The following is a 13,576-nucleotide window of genomic DNA, read 5'->3' as shown; positions in this document are numbered from 1 at the left end:
TTTTTTTTTTTTTTTTTTTTTTAAGCATAGGGACATCATTTATCTTGGACTTTAAGTTGCAGGGGCCTTCAAGGGGCTTCTTTTTTTCTTTCCCAGCTGCATTTGTTGACACACAGTCAATCTGTTTTTTGCCTTCGTTCCCCCTCTTCCCCCCAGCAGGCCATAAAGTATCGACAGCTGTGCCCTTTATTAGCATAGCCATTTTAAACACAACAAGGGGGAAGAGACTAAATATATTACAGCCATTACCTCTGTCAAAAAGTGACAATTTTAAAACATTTTAGCTTTTCACTGGGAAAGCCGGCAGCACAAAAGAAAGTGCTATAATTTTATTGTAAATGCTTTTTAAATATGGGTCACTTGGCCATAATCAATGGAAAGGATGGAAAAGTTCAAAGCTTCAGAACAGTTCAGGCAGATAGCAGAATTTTTTTTTTTAAAGGCTTGTCTTTAAAATATGCTAATTGGGGCAAAAATACAACAGTGAGAAGCATGCAAAATAAGATCTCGTTCCTGGCGGTTTTGTTTTCCGCCCAGCTCTGTTCATGCTTTTCCCATCTACTTATAAGTGTGTTTTACAACTTGGATGGGAATTATTCCTCCCCAACAGGGCGTTATGAACATTTGGGGACTGAGAAAGCAGGAGGGAATCCGGGCACTCGCTGCTCTCTTCTGAAAAAGAAAAAAAAAATAAACAAACTACAGTTTTTCCAAATGCCCGTGGAAGTGTGACGTGCCACAGCACTGTGAGTTACCGGGAAAGAGAATTTCTTGAGTATTAAATAATCCCAAAGCCTTAAAATTCCAGTAGTTTACGTTCAGGTTTGGATTCTGAAACACACTCGTAGGTTTACTTGTTCTTTGTATGGCAGAAACTTGTATATTTAAGCCTCCAGAATTAGGAATTGGACTTTTTGGTTAGACCAGGACTAATGCCCATGGTCAGCATCTGTTATGAGCTCTGCAAGGTAAAAGAGGGCTTACGGATGCCCTGAAGCACGTGGATCCTGGCTGCTTTTGTTTGAATTTGTAATGGGTTTATCAGGCAAAGAGGAAGGGGCAATCCCAGCAGGGTTTATTTTAAATGGCATCACCTTCCTCTCCATTTCAGACATCTGGAGAGAACTTACGGGTCTTTTCTCTCTCTTATCTGTTCCTCCCCAGTTACAGTTTTTGCGTGAGGTTCCCCTTTGCTTTTGACATTTCAGAACACGTCTAAAACTTGGCTTATGGCAAGGCAAGTTGTTAAACAGACTTCCAGAAGCAAAGCTTCTCTAAGGGAGCTCTTTAAGCAGAAGTCCATGAAATCCCACACACAATGTACTCACGGAGGCTCCTGGAGGGCCAGCTCTCACCACGGGAGCACTCCCCAAATTCGCCAGAGAGAGGGAGCGAGCATCTTGCTCAGGGAAGAGTACAGCCCATGGCAAAGGGGAAACGGGAAGGAATTTTCACCACCCATCTTTTGGCAACCAATTTAGCAGCTAAATGTAACCAGCTGGTCTCCCCAGGCTCCCTCTGTAGTCAAGGGAGGGAAAGCAAAGCTCCTGCAGAGGGTCATTCAGTGCACCCAAATTAGCCTAACTCTGAATTGTCCTCCCTCTCATCCGTGACTGGAGCAGGAGTTTGAAGAGACTGCCCGGGTAATTTAGCCAGCTAAGTTGGGTGGTCTGAATAATTCCTTCCCCACCAACCTCTAAAAGCCTGCCTAGGTACCCCACAGAGATTGGCATGCTGTCGGAGGGACCGATTCCCAAGCACGGCAGCAGCTCAGTAATCTGCGCTCGTGCCCGCTCCAGGGAAAGCCGGGATGCCCCACCACCAGCAGCAGCATCCTGCTGGACGCTGTAGCTCCTGGCCAGGACAGGAGCTGACCTGAGCCACGTGCTGGCAGCTGCTGCTGGGCCAGTTGTGACGACGGTCTGGTTTGGGGGATTTTTCCCTTCCCACCACCAAGGTGAGAATAGCTGCGGGGCAGCCCAGCCCTTAGAGGTGTCCCACGGGGGAATCAAAAGCAGCTCCTGTGCCATAGAGACCTGTCTGCTTGCACTCCCTTCCTGGAGAAACAGTTGTGTGCCCCCTCCTCGCTTCTCCTGTCCGTGTTCCTACCCACCCCCAGCTGCAGGATACGTTGTGATGCTAAAAGGACACCACTTCCCCCAAAACTCCTGGCCCGAATATTGCACAACCAGCATGGGAGCATGGCGTGTGAACTGACTTCAGGAAGAACAAAAGCTTGTGCATAGGGAAAACGGGAAATAAACGTTCCCTATCACTTTTCATGAGAGCCAGAGCCATCCAGCTGATCGAGATGTTAACATTACAGGATTTCCATTTGTCAGATTAAATTGCTTTTTGTTTTGGTCTTTGAAAGTGAGCTGCACCTTTGTACCACCCCTCACTCACCATTTTTACATGCTTGTCCAGCAAAGACTCTGACCTGGGCAGCTAGCTGTTTAACTTGCTGCTCATCAAAAGACCTGTAAAGTCTGGCTTTCAGCTGTTTGAACAGCAGAACGGCCCTTTTACAGGCAGCCTTATTGAGGAGCGGGATTTTATTAGCTGTTCCGTGGCAATAAGGTGAAGGACAATGTTGTGGAATGCTCCTCCGGGAGATTTGGGTTCTCGTATACCGCGGGGTTTACTTTCCTCTTTTGGACTAGGATGCTTGGCAACCTCCTAATATGACAGCGTGCTTCGTGGCGATATTCTCTTCCTTAAAGCCACCTTTGACAACAGCTATTTCACCCAGTTAGAGGAAAATTGGTACGTGAAGAACGATAAGAGGACCATACCACTGCCCAATTTTCTCCCCTCTCCCCCCCCTTTTTTTTTTTTAACTTTCAGATACTTGTAGAAAGCCCACATATAGGGTGAAAAATCTCTTTTGGACACACACACACATATATATAGAAATGTATACTCAAAACATTTTATGGTTTTCCCATTTTACAAATTTCTTTAAAGCTCTGGTAATTTTCTTAAAACATTTTTAACAGATCGTAAACGTCCCCCTTTTTCCTGAAAACCACTTTTGGGACACACAAAGTCTCAATTAGCATTTGCGAATACCTGCCAGGAAGTTTTCATTAACATTTAGACAAATAAGCCTGGGTGATTTTGCAAAAGAACAAAGTACCCTGACAAATTTCAGCAATTTCCCATCATCTTTTGTTTCATAACTCTATTTAATCGGAAACAAAGAAACGCAAAACTTCCAGATCATTGATGAGCTTTGATGGGAACTGCGTTACTTCTGGCCGCCGGTGCCAAGATAAAGATTGAAGCACAGGATTTTGTATTTGGGACTGCCTGCGAGAGGCTTTTGGAAACCGAAAGGTACCTGTCTCTGAAATCCACTAGCTAAAATAAGTAAAATAAGCTACGTTGCAATTACTATGCAGTCAAAACCTGTAGCAGCAGTGTTACCGCCCCACTGTAACCCCAGCCAGCAGCAAGGCCTAGAAGAAAGCTTTTACAGTGTTGGGGTTTTTCAGGCCTTCTGCAAGCACTGCCTGGGGATGGGAACGTGCCAGGACAAAGCAATTCCCATCTGCTGGGGGGGGGTGACTGCACCCGTTGCATTCCCCAAACTTGTCGAGCTGTCCTAGCTCCTGAACAGCTGGTTGGTTTAAATAAGGCTCAGATGCCCAAGCATCCAGGTTTTGGAGGTTCACCTTTGCAAATAAATAAAGTAAATCCTAATTTCACAGTAAGCATACCTTTCCAGAGAGCTTTTTTTTTTTTTTTTTTTTTTTTTTTTCCCCCCCTCCCTCTCTCTTCACTACAGGCAACCCAAACCGTGCTCCTGATGTTATAGCGCTTGTAACAAGGTCCCTAGAGCCCATCCTATTAACCTCTTCAGCCAGCTGATGGTAGGAACATACTCTACAACCTATAAAGCAAAAAACTGAGTCTTCACTCATTTCCTTGCTCTGTACCTATTGTTCTGTGGCCTATACCCAAGCTTATTACTACAGTTACTACTCCAGCCCCATGATCCAACAGCCTCCACCAGCTGATACCAAGATGGACTCAAAGCCTCATTAACAGACCCAGTCAAGTTTTGCTCCTCAGCAAGTTTGTAAATGCCTTGCACCTGCACCACCACTTAATAGTTACCTGTGCTGCACTGAAAGGAGGCATGGGTGACACAAAACCCAGAATTTAATTTTTTGAGACTGAGTTTAGATGCAGCCAAGCACGTTTCCTGCTCCTGCACAACTCCCTCTGATTACAGTATTACACAGGCAGTACGTGGCTTTGCTCCAGCTGCTGCTTCCTCCTTAAAATCAGTGTGGGAACAGCAGCTGGCTTCCCTTTTCCCTATGCAAAATGTGATGCTCCACGTGGATACAGCTGACAATATGGCCCAAGTCAAATCATAACCATCATCATCATCACCAAGCCATAAAACATCAGCTATTAAAACGTTCAGAAAAGTGCCAGCATACACCAATGTAGAGAATTAATGATCCTAGATCCCTTTAATAAAAGAATGGGGCATAGCTACGGCTGGACAGTGTCCCATGGGAAAACAGCTGCTGAGATGAGGGCAGGCCGTTATTTCTTTCTTCATCCTTTTGGAAGGATGAGATCTATGGAAGATCCTCACATAGGAAAACACAGCCTGATTTCATACTAAGTCCTCCCTTTATGAAGCCTTTGAACACAACTGCCTTACTACAGGGAACCAATATCAACTTGAAGGAAACAACGGCAAACTGGAAAACCTTCACCACCTTTGTGAGGTTCACAAGAATGGAATGTGTACGGTTCTGAGCTAAAAAAAGGAATTACAATCTAGGATATGGATTATTCATCATGTAAACTGCATCACGAGAAACACACAGGGAGAGGAACCAAGCAGGCAAAGAGGCAACAACAGCAGTGCAGCACGCCTAGGAGTTTAATCTTTGTTTTTAAGAGTACACAGTTGAAAATTACACTTTCTTCTGCTCCCTACCTTCCCATCCTTCCTAAGTCCTCCCTGAAAAGGAAACTATTTCTTTGTTATTAGTTTGACTTCCCTTCAAGAGTGGCACACCCGTTAGGCCCCAATTCAGTAAAACACTTCCACATGCACTCCTCTTCGGCCCACTGCTATTCACGGCCACGTTTAAGTGTACATACTCGAAGGCTGTTTTGAATAGGGATGTTTTTACTTAACCAAAGTGGGGGGTGATGGTGGTAATACTTGTGTGGTCTTAACGTGTGTGTGAGGGAGAGGACATACAACATACATCATCTTGTTCCCAATTTAAAGGTAGGTTTAGTGGCAGTCGGTGACACACTGGATTTCTTACCACTATGCACATCTGTGGTTAAGCTACGGCCTAAGATTTTACCAATGACATTTAAAAAGGGTAGCTCTGAAATCACCGCTGAATGCCAGTTAAAGCAGCTTTACAAGGTCAGTCAGACTAAGTTTAAACACCCTCCGCTCCTAAATGCCATTAAGCAAACTCATTTCTTTAATTAGAATCATACAAAAGGAAAGAGAGACTAGCAAGACAATACAAAAAAATATATATAAAGAATGGGAAAACCTACAGAGTTCAGAAAACAGGATTCTGGAAAATCAAAACATTTATATTTTATTTTACATTGTAGGCTTTCACTTTTCATCCCTTTGAAATACATTTAGTTTTAAATTAATAAAGATCATAAACTAATAAATCGGTGTGTTCTTTGAACGGACATAATAAAAATGCAGACATTACACCACAGGATCCATCATTTAAATATCCCAATAATCGACCAGTTAAAGTGACGCTGGCTAACGCGAGGATAAAACGCCTAGATAAAAGATGTCGTGGCTCTAAGGAAAAACGTGGGTTGGAGGAGAATTGAGAGTGAAGCAGGTGATGCTTTAGTCTGAATCTGAGCTGTCTTGCTTGTTGGTGTGGTACTGGCTGACTGCTTCTTCCAAAGGAGCCATTGTACCATCCGGCCGCACTCCCATTGGTTTTATAAGTTCATCTCTGTAAGAGATCGAAAACAGAATATAGATTAGCACATGCACACATATCAATTCACATGTGTATAATACAATCACATACAGTATAAGCTTCAGAGCATAATAAGCCTTTAAAAGGAAGTTATTCCTGCTAAAGCCCTCTGTTTTGAAGAAAGACGGACAAAAAACCTTCCAAAATAGGTGGGAGGGGAAGAGCAGGCCAGATAAAGCCTTCATTCATGGAGGCCAAACCTACTTAGCCAATTAAAGACACCATGAAAAGTCAGTGCCTAATAGGTTGAAGACGAGGAGCAGGTTCACTGTTTTAAGCAGACAAACTCGCTTTTCTTCGGAGAGCTCTTTGCCAGCCATTTCTGCCTACAGTTTCACCTGCCACCCCGGCCTGTAGGCACACACGCGATTAAAATAATTGATACATATTCCCCTCGCTGAAGGAAATAAATCACTGATGAGAACAGACTGCCTACGCCACCAGTCGGGGTGTGCAAGTACTTGTTGATTCCTTGAAAAAAAGCCGACTGACTCTAATACTATTGCTTTTGTTTGTGGCAGTTTAATTACGGGATTGACAGCCATTTTAATCTCTTCAAAGCTCCAAAGGCCTCTCGAAGCTAATCCAATTATATCTACTCCACAAGCTACAGCCTCATCTAAGAGATGATTAATTATTGATTAAGCCAATCAAAAAGTATTAGCAAAGATTTATTTAATCCTTACTTTTTATCACCTCATTTATATGTGGATTATACCAAAACCTGAAAGGGCAAAGATAACATTTTGATTTTCTCCTGGGAAAAAAAAAAAAAAAAAAAAAAAAAGTGGAGAATACTTCTAAATATTCAGCAGTCACCTTAAATAAAGGAGCGGAGGTTTGATGTCAGTTCCCCCCTCGCTCAAAAGGCAGCCCAGTAAAACTCAGACGGTTTAACACACACTCAGCTCCCCCCTTCTCCCCCTGAGCCACAGACAGTAAAACCGCATCGCTCAGGGGGGTAGGCAAAGGCATTTCACCAGCTCTCTGCCTGGTCTGCACTCCTACCTCGGCTGAAAAAAGAGGGACAGAACTGGGTTATGCACAGCGGGCAAGCTAACTTTAACGCAATGGGACCTGCAGGAAAGGCAACGTCTGAATTGTACAGCATGCGTAAGGCAGATACAGGACGGTCACGCAGCAAAGTCCCCAAGAATCCTGACTGCTCATGAAGATGCTCGAAATCAGGTTCTGAGGGGCTCAAAATAGGAAGACTGCAGGTCCAGTGCCCCAACAGGACCAGAGCCCTTCCAATCTGCTGTCAGATGTCCTCCAAGGCAAAGCCAGAGTGCTTTCAAATTGTGTCTAATAGAAAAGACTTTTTTTTTCAGCAGAAGGAAAACAAAAACAAATGAAATCTACGCATCTGCAGCCTTTTTGGCTTTGAAACTTTAAACACTGTAATAGAAGAGCCCTTTGAAATCTGTGATCAGCCTTGCAACTGTTCCTCAGTGACACTTAACGCAGGTTCAAGCTTCAGCAGTCATCTTTCATACTTAGTTTTGGAGTAGAATAATGTGGAGAGTAAGTCTTTGCTTGTATTACTTGTTTTTTAAAGTCCTAAAAGTACAAACATACCCACACAGAATGAAATCCCCTTTGCTTGTCTTCTAAGCTTGGGGGAGCCTAGATTTTTGTTTTAAAAACCACAGCGCATGCTCTTATTTTGCAACACTTAACACTGCAGCTGGAAGTCATGAAATCACGTAGTTTACTAGTCATTTATGATTTATTATTGGTAATAAATAAATGGCAACAGCCAGTAACGGATAAAGAAACAGTTCAGCAAAAGGAAGCAAACAAACAAACAAAAAACCAAAACAACAACCGAAAAGAGGAAAACAATGACCAAAGAGAAATATTCCAGGTCAGGACAGTGTTGTTACTGAAGGACACAGACATGGGCTTAAAGAATAGAAACCACTTGGAAACCTGCAGAAGTTTTGCATAATCCCACAGCAACTTTGATGCAACTTTCTGGTGCCAATGCTGATAAACTAAGCGAAAGCTGGCAAGCAAGCACCCTCACAGATCACAGGGTGTAAAGGTGGGAACAGACTTTCCTGCTTCTAAACACGTCTGAGTTTCTAAACCTAGGCTAAACGTCTTCCTGGCTCAAACTTCTAAGCACAACACAACTTGGAGACTGGTGGTTGCAAGCAGAGAGGTAACTTTACAAACTTCAGAGCAACATAGGCAAGCGTTCTCCCTTCTTAACCCTCTATTCTCCACATATAGGGATAACTTAAAAGCTATCTGTAAATATTAAGTCCTCCTATCTCATCATTTGTCAATTATAAAGGCACAGCTTTCTCTGCAACTCACCTTCCACGCTTCAGTTTTACATCATGCTGCAAACACTGCGGAACACAATGCGATTTATTTTTTTTTCCAAATGAATCGTCTACAGAGATGCTGAACGCCAGATGCAATAGTTGAGAAATACTTATATGCAAGTCTTGGCCTGTGTTTTTTTGTGGAAGTCATTTGAAGATAAACACAGTTTTGCGTAACAATGTACCTTAGAAGGCTGAGCCAACAAAGTATTGTATCCTGAAAGCATTGTAAAAAACATTTGTATGTTTTTTATGATACTCAAAAACGTGTGTTGCTCAGCTCACTGTACTCATCTCAAAGTGCACCACATGAACCATACCACCTCCTCCTCTCCAAGGTAACTATGAGCTAGGCTGAGCTCACATTCCATAAAATAACACGGATGTTTATCAATTACCTTTCTGTTCCTGCTTTTCAAGTCCTTGAACAGGATCAAACACTGTTGTTACAAGTTTGCTGTTCTTTTTCTTTATTAGGAGGTTCAACTCATTACACCCTTCCTCAGACAGATGCTACCCAGGAAAAAATGGAACTGTATGAAGACAGAAGTATGCTAGGCCACTGAGAGAAGAGGGGGTGCATTAATTGTTCAGAGAAGACAGAGATCAGTCTTTTTTTTTTTTTTTTTTCCCCCTAACCATAATCTAGTCCTAAAATAGTGTAAAACATGGCATTCGTTCACTGGTTAAGACCTGACTGCAAGCTCTGAATGCTGCACAAGCTTACGCATGTTTTTTCAGCGAGGAAAAACACAGAGGGAGACAAACAGATGAAGAGATTTGGGCTACCTACAAAGCTAGCTTCAGAAGTTTCAAACACTCAACTTCCAAATAACAGAATTTGGGTTGGATTGCACGAGGCATCGCTCAGCCAACTTCAGCACAGCACCACAGGAGCCCCCAGAGCTGATCCCTACCCAGCACAAACCATCTCAGCTATATCAACCTCAGCAAGCTCCCCATTTAGCACGGGCTGCTTAGAGACCTCAGCTGAGCTCTGTCAACTTGGGGTAGTTGAGGATGCGCCAACTGTTTAAGGTGAGATACAAAGTAGCACAGGAATCACCCCAAACTGGCACATTTACCCTCAAAAATCATTTCATTACCCAGAAACTGGATGTTTACAGTCCTTTTATAGTGGAGAAGGGAACACTTCACCCCAGTAGGTGGCAGCATGAATACTTCTGTATCCAGGGAGATGTGTCCAAATACCCGGTATGAATATTTATACATATTTGCACATCCTTACGTGACCTCCAATACACTCGAATAACCCTTCTTGCAACATCCCTTTTTCTAATGCAAACAAAGCATTCTATTCAAGTATACTTAGAAACACACCATAATTAAAGAGTTGGTAAAATGCATTCTCTCCTTCCAATTGCACATCTCCCAAGAGTCCCTTCCAATATATCTATACAAGTTCTGGCTTCCTGCTTGCCATTTAGCTTGATAACGACTCAAAAATCATTCCCTTGTTTTGAGCGGTAACTCTTTCTTGTCTGCTCTATGCACTACAGGGCAGTATTGACACATGGAATTAATGGCAGTGTCTGCAATGAAACAGCCATCATGTAAACACCAGCCTGCTCCTTTGATAAAATGGCATGTTAGGGACCTATTCACCTCCTTATAATTGAGTACCACATAATAGTTCCGATCCTTTCATGTAACATTATTTTGTTCTATGATTAGAAAGGGGAGAGGAAAAAAAAAAATCTGTGTAACATTGCCTTCTTCATTCATCCTATGATTAATTTTGTGTTTTTAATGAGTACGGTTGCTTATTTAGGCAGGTTCTCTTACATACTCGTTTTGTTGACTTCTGTTCAATGTACAACAAAACCCAAGCTGTGATAATTGGAGACCATTTCATCAGCAAAAGGATTCTTGCTATTAATACGAGGTTGGCTTGGAAAAAGCATCCTGACATTTTAAATTAGTCAATTAATATACAATTCCACCTACCATTTATAATAGGAAAAATGTTAGCATATTTCTTCAGACATTTTAATTAACACAGAGTATTTCCAATAGTCTATGATATAAACAGAACATCATACAACAATGATTTAAGTTGGCTACCTTTGATGTTTTGTAAAAAAAGGAAAGGTTGAGTTAAATCTTTTTGCAGTCTTGGGGATGTGCATCACATATTGAGGACACTGATTTACAGCTACCAACAACTCGTAATGAGCCAAGAAGATCGCATCGACCCTTACTGCAGGCAAAGCCCAGAAAGTTACTCCAGGGCCAAGTCCAGGTGTCCAGCAACCTGCCTAAGTAACATCTGCATCTCCCAAGAGCTGCAGTATTACATAAATGAGGATGAAAGTCTTGATAATTGACACACATTTAATGCTTTTAAAAAGTAATCTTACCCAGTCAAAACTGAGCAGAAGTTTAGTTTCTACAAAACCTTTTGCAGAACTTAAGTCTGTTAGTTGGGGCAGGGGACATGGGTTCGCAGAATTTTCAGCTTTTCTCCACGTGTTTTGGTAAAACTAGGTGATTAATTTTAGTTTAAACTTGTTGAGGGTCAACTACCTTATGAACAGGCCCAAACACCAACAACCTATCAGAAAACAAAAGCCTTGGAAATATGACCTGAAACAACCAGAAGTATAGATCAATTTTACACGACCTCAAAAGCAGTGTCTTCTTCTGTGCCAATACTGAAAATTAAGAGAAACCTGGGGAGTAAAAATCCACTGGCATCTTATGGAACAAGGTGAAAAACAGTTTATTCCTTACAGTTTCAATAAATCTGTACAAAAGGGTACAGTGTAAACTGGTAACAGCCATTAATAAAAGGTGCTATGTCTTCATTAAAGTAGCACTGTTCTGCAGATTTGTTTTCTGAGGAGTTCAATCTGTCATCAGGTACCTTTCCAAAAATTATACAAGCCAGTGAAGCCAAATCTAGAACAACCCAGAGACAGACTGGCCTGATCACTCAAGACTTACCCTCATCAGTCAAGAGAAGCAAGTTTGTCAGTCCTTCAACTTTTTTTCCATACTTTTCTGTAGTAAAAACACCCCAGCTCTTTCTGTCTCAGCTTCCATCACTGGGGCAATACAACTGTATTAAGCAAACCAGCTTTGCTGTGCATCAGGCAAGTTCATTCTAACCTCTTGTTCAAGTTACATACACCAAATTGCATAGATCCACTCACGATTAGAAGGAGCTGTTGCTTCCCTGTCCCCTTCCAACTTCCTCCTGCCTTATAAGCAAAGCCCCAAATTGAACCTGATCAGTTCATGGTAGAGGCAGCCTCCTAAGGTGATGATAACAACAAAGAACAGCAGAAGTAGGAAACCTACACCCACAGTCAGCTGAAGACTCCTATCAAAACAACCTCCAGTTTAGATTTATACACTGCAAAACAAGGAAAAAAGTGTATTCCACTGGAAGCTTTAAGTCTGTGAAAATTCCCAGCCCGCATCAGCTCAAGCTGGATGCAGATGTCTTCAGTTCCAAAAAGGTGGAGGGATTCCCTGCTGACTACTAGCAGCTTACTACTACCACTTTCTTCTTGTATACAAGACTGGCAGAGTCCCATTTCATTTAACGGCTGCAAAATCCACAATTGCACTCAATTACATTCATTGAAAATACCCCACAGTCTCCTCAAAACACATCTTACTTTTTTTCTTCCTGACAGCATTTTTCCGTGATTTTTCAGTAAACAAAAAGCGTGGCAAGAACAGTCAAGTGATTTTATTCATGTTATCACAGCACCTAAAGGGGCCACATCAACAGAACTGCCCCACAGTAATCACTATACTAAAAAACAAATAAACAAAAAAAACCTTACAATATAAAGAGTTCCAGCCCTGAAGAGCTTGCAGTCCAAGCACTATAGAAGAAACTGCAGGTGGATGTAACTGAGACAGAAAACCCAAGGTGAAAGTAATGCTACTGGCCAAGAGGATAAGTAGTGACACAGGGCACCAGCTGCTTCGTTATTGTCAGTTTTTAGCAGGCAACACAGCAGGTGTCTCCAATCCTCCAAACTGAAAAGGCTCTTAGGCTACAGTAATGCCATTTGGACTTTTTGTGTAACTGCTATAGTGAGAGCAACTGACTTGTCTTCCGTCTTTGTTTATCTCCCGTCTCAATCTTCCTTTTAAAAAAGTTTTAGACCATTTAGTCATTTTATTCCGGTACCCCTAACGCTCTAGCTTACATAGCAATCATCCTGCTCTACATAATAGTTCAACTACAATTCCATGTTCATTGTATGTTCTTCTCTTTATTAAGAAGACTAACATATAACACTTGCTTTCCATACAAATTATGTGGAAAAACTATCCAGTTACTTCACTGATGAGTTGTTCCCAGATTCTTTTCTCCTTTCACTTCAAGCTTTGCCAGCTAATATGAGAGCCAGAATCACCCGCAGCACTTGCTGTTTTCCTAATCTTTAACAGAGAGGTAAAAACACTTGGTTTGCTGAAATTTCTCTCAAGAGAACTTGTTATTTGAATATCCACTCTCACAAAACACAAACACATTTCTATCTGCTGGGCTGTCCCTTGTTAGAAGAGTGATCCACTCATGTATTTACCTAAATTCTCATAGCTCAGATCAGTGGTGAATGAGCATTACATTGAGTATTCCTCAAGACTGTAATATTTGCTTATAAAAAGAACAAACCATAAGCAATTATTCCAAGATGTCTACAAGTATGGGGGAAGAAAACCCAGCAAATGCTAGGCAAACAAGTCAGAGAAAAAAATAGCCACAGCCAACAATACAGGTCTGTTCCCTGATGAAATCCATTTTCTGTATCAGTAACACACATCACATTACGTACCATTTTCTTTTATGGCATTACCTTAGTCATTTAGAACAATGCTGATGTTTCATTTGTAATCCAGTCCACACTTACTCTAATAAATCCACAATAATGCTTAAATGTAAATTCCCTTCTAATTGCTCTAATGTGTAATTCATTGCTTCTGTTGACAACTATTTTCATGCTGTAATTGTTCTTCAGATAAGCAGTAAGACATAAGTAGCCACCATCAGATGCTGCTCACTGACTTGGGGGACATGAGTACACTTGCCTTGGGCTTGGATTTTGTCCCATACTTTGAAAGGAGAAATTCTTAGCCTATCCATTCAGGAGGCAGGTCCCCTCACCACCTGATTCCCGATTTTGTCTAATCCTCTCCAAAACAGACTTCCTGTGAAGTCCTGTAAAATATCACCCTTTTCCTTGA

General features: G+C 41.9%; 1 protein-coding gene across 1 annotated transcript in view; it reads right to left on the bottom strand.

The window, feature by feature from the left end:
- Positions 1-5,044: 5,044 nt before the first annotated feature.
- Positions 5,045-13,576, bottom strand: part of RIC8B (RIC8 guanine nucleotide exchange factor B) — a 34,947-nt gene continuing 26,415 nt past the window's right edge. The window contains exon 10 of the mRNA XM_084306178.1: positions 5,045-5,984. Within this exon, the coding sequence (XP_084162304.1) occupies positions 5,873-5,984 (112 nt within the window). The 3' untranslated portion in view covers positions 5,045-5,872. The remainder of the gene's footprint in view (positions 5,985-13,576) is intronic.

Source organism: Netta rufina, assembly GCF_964035555.1.
Source record: "Netta rufina genome assembly, chromosome: 1".
Lineage (NCBI taxonomy): Eukaryota > Metazoa > Chordata > Aves > Anseriformes > Anatidae > Netta > Netta rufina.
This window is presented reverse-complemented; position numbering and strand designations above follow the sequence as displayed.